This window comes from Cebus imitator, unplaced genomic scaffold, assembly GCF_001604975.1.
Source record: "Cebus imitator isolate Cc_AM_T3 unplaced genomic scaffold, Cebus_imitator-1.0 Scaffold291, whole genome shotgun sequence".
Lineage (NCBI taxonomy): Eukaryota > Metazoa > Chordata > Mammalia > Primates > Cebidae > Cebus > Cebus imitator.
The window spans coordinates 3,877,079-3,879,118 of record NW_016107606.1 but is presented as its reverse complement, the minus strand read 5'-3'; the positions used below and the strand labels follow the sequence as shown (position 1 = coordinate 3,879,118).

Here is a 2,040-nt window from a genome sequence, read left to right as displayed (position 1 = left end):
GTCTCTACTAAAAATACAAAAATTAGCTGGGTGTGGTGGTGTGCACCTGTAATCCAGCTACTCGGGAGGCTGAGGCAGAATTGCTTGATCCTGGGAGGTGGAGGTTTCAGTGAGTGGAAATCACGCCACTGAACTTCAGCCTGGACAACAGAGCAAGAGTTTGTCTCAAAAAAAAAAAAAAAAAAAAACAGACATGATAGAGGTGATGTCTCCCTGCCATGTGAAGAAACTAGAATGGAGGCCCTCATAAGCCCTTGCACATACTGGCAGCCAGATCTTGTACTTCCCAGCCTCCAGAGCTATGTGAAATAAGCGTCCGTGGTGTAAGTCATTTACACCACAGTGCCTGAGAGAGGCAGTGTGCTCCTTTCCCCTTGACAGGGCTTGAGATGAGGGCACAAGGAAGCAAGAGAGAGAGAGAGAGAGAGATAAAGGGAGAGAGAGAGGAGGATCAAAGAAGGAGAAGCAAGGGGGTTGTGAACTCTGCCTTCCTCATCACATCTTCCCTGCTGGAGAGCTTCAGAGAGGAGGGAAGGGCCCTTTCTAGACCTACACGGAACTGCAGAGGTCTCTGGCTAAGGTCACAGGCTCACAGTGAGGGAATGAAGTGTGAAAATGCCTTCTTTTCCCTTTTAACTTCACGCCCATTTCTTCCACCTGGGGAAAACTTGAAGATCCATGGGAAAGAAACAGAAGTGAGAGGAAGGGCCACCCAGGGCACCATCTCTAGTGTAGGAGGGGTGGGTCCACAGGTGTGTGTGTTGGACCTGCCAACATTTAAAGAAATTTTGTAATTAGTTGTCAATATTTAACCGTGTGGAGATTTCACATGAAAGTGCAAATTTCCAGCTTCTCTTGATAAATCAGAAGATCTGGTAGAAGGGGCCTGATGTCCCTCATGGAAATGGAGTGAAGTGGTGGCTGTCCTTTGAGGAGCCCACCTGGACCACCTCCTTTATTTATATTCTAGGAAGGATCTTCCGGGCTTCCAGTCTTGTGCCCCAGAGGTGGCTGAGTGTGAGTGCTGGAGTCAGGCTACCTAACATCAGGTCACAGCTCTCATCAAAGCTGTGTGCTCCCCCATTTAGCTTCCCTGTGCCTCAGGGAAATAATGACTTTCCCTCTGCTTCAGGAAAATGGAGATTAAAATCCCCACCTCATAGGGTTATTTTGAAGATCAAAGGATATCATGTGCATCTAGCACTCAGCATAGAGCCTGGTACAAGGGAAGTGCTGCTAAGGCCAGCTTCCCAGAGGCCTATCTCTGAGGGGCTGTGGCCAGGAGGAAGATAAATGTCCAATCATCCTCCCAGGAACCAGGAGGACACTTACCTCCACCAGCTTGTCACCCACGATCTCTGAGGTCTGGTGATAGTTGGGGAAATTCACCACCAGCTTCCCACCTTCCATCTGCACAGTTGCCTGGAGTGGAAACACATGATTAAGCCTGGGATGTTGCAATTGATCAGCAACTATCTGGGGCTGGTGGCGCAGGCAATAGGAAGAATTTAGCAAGGCCAAGCGCAGTGGTTTATCCCTACAATCCCAGCACTTTGGGAGGCTGAGGTGGGCAGATCATTTGAGGTCAGGCATTCGAGACCGGCCTGGCCAACATGGTGAAACCCCATCTCCACTAGAAACACAAAAATTAGTCAGGCGTGGTGACTCATACCTATAATCCCAGCTACTTGAGAGGCTGAGGCATGAAAATCACTTGAACCCGGGAGGCAGAGGCTGCAGTGAGCCGAGATTGTGCCACTGTGCTCCAGCCTGGGCAACAGAGCAAGACTCCGTCTCAAAAAAAAAAATTTTTTAGGCCGGGCGCGGTGGCTCACGCCTATAATCCCAGCACTTTGGGAGGCCGAGGCGGGTGGATCACGAGGTCAAGAGATCGAGACCATCCTGGTCAACATGGTGAAACCCCGTCTCTACTAAAAATACAAAACAGGCCGGGCGCGGTGGCTCAAGCCTGTAATCCCAGCACTTTGGGAGGCCGAGGTGGGCGGATCACGAGGTCAAGAGATCGAGACCATCCTGGTC

General features: G+C 50.3%; 1 protein-coding gene across 1 annotated transcript in view; it reads right to left on the bottom strand.

Moving 5' to 3' along the window:
- FABP6 (fatty acid binding protein 6) overlaps positions 1-2,040 on the bottom strand; it is a 26,947-nt gene that overhangs the window by 3,543 nt on the left and 21,364 nt on the right. The window contains exon 5 of the mRNA XM_017502108.2: positions 1,333-1,422. Within this exon, the coding sequence (XP_017357597.2) occupies positions 1,333-1,422 (90 nt within the window). The remainder of the gene's footprint in view (positions 1-1,332; positions 1,423-2,040) is intronic.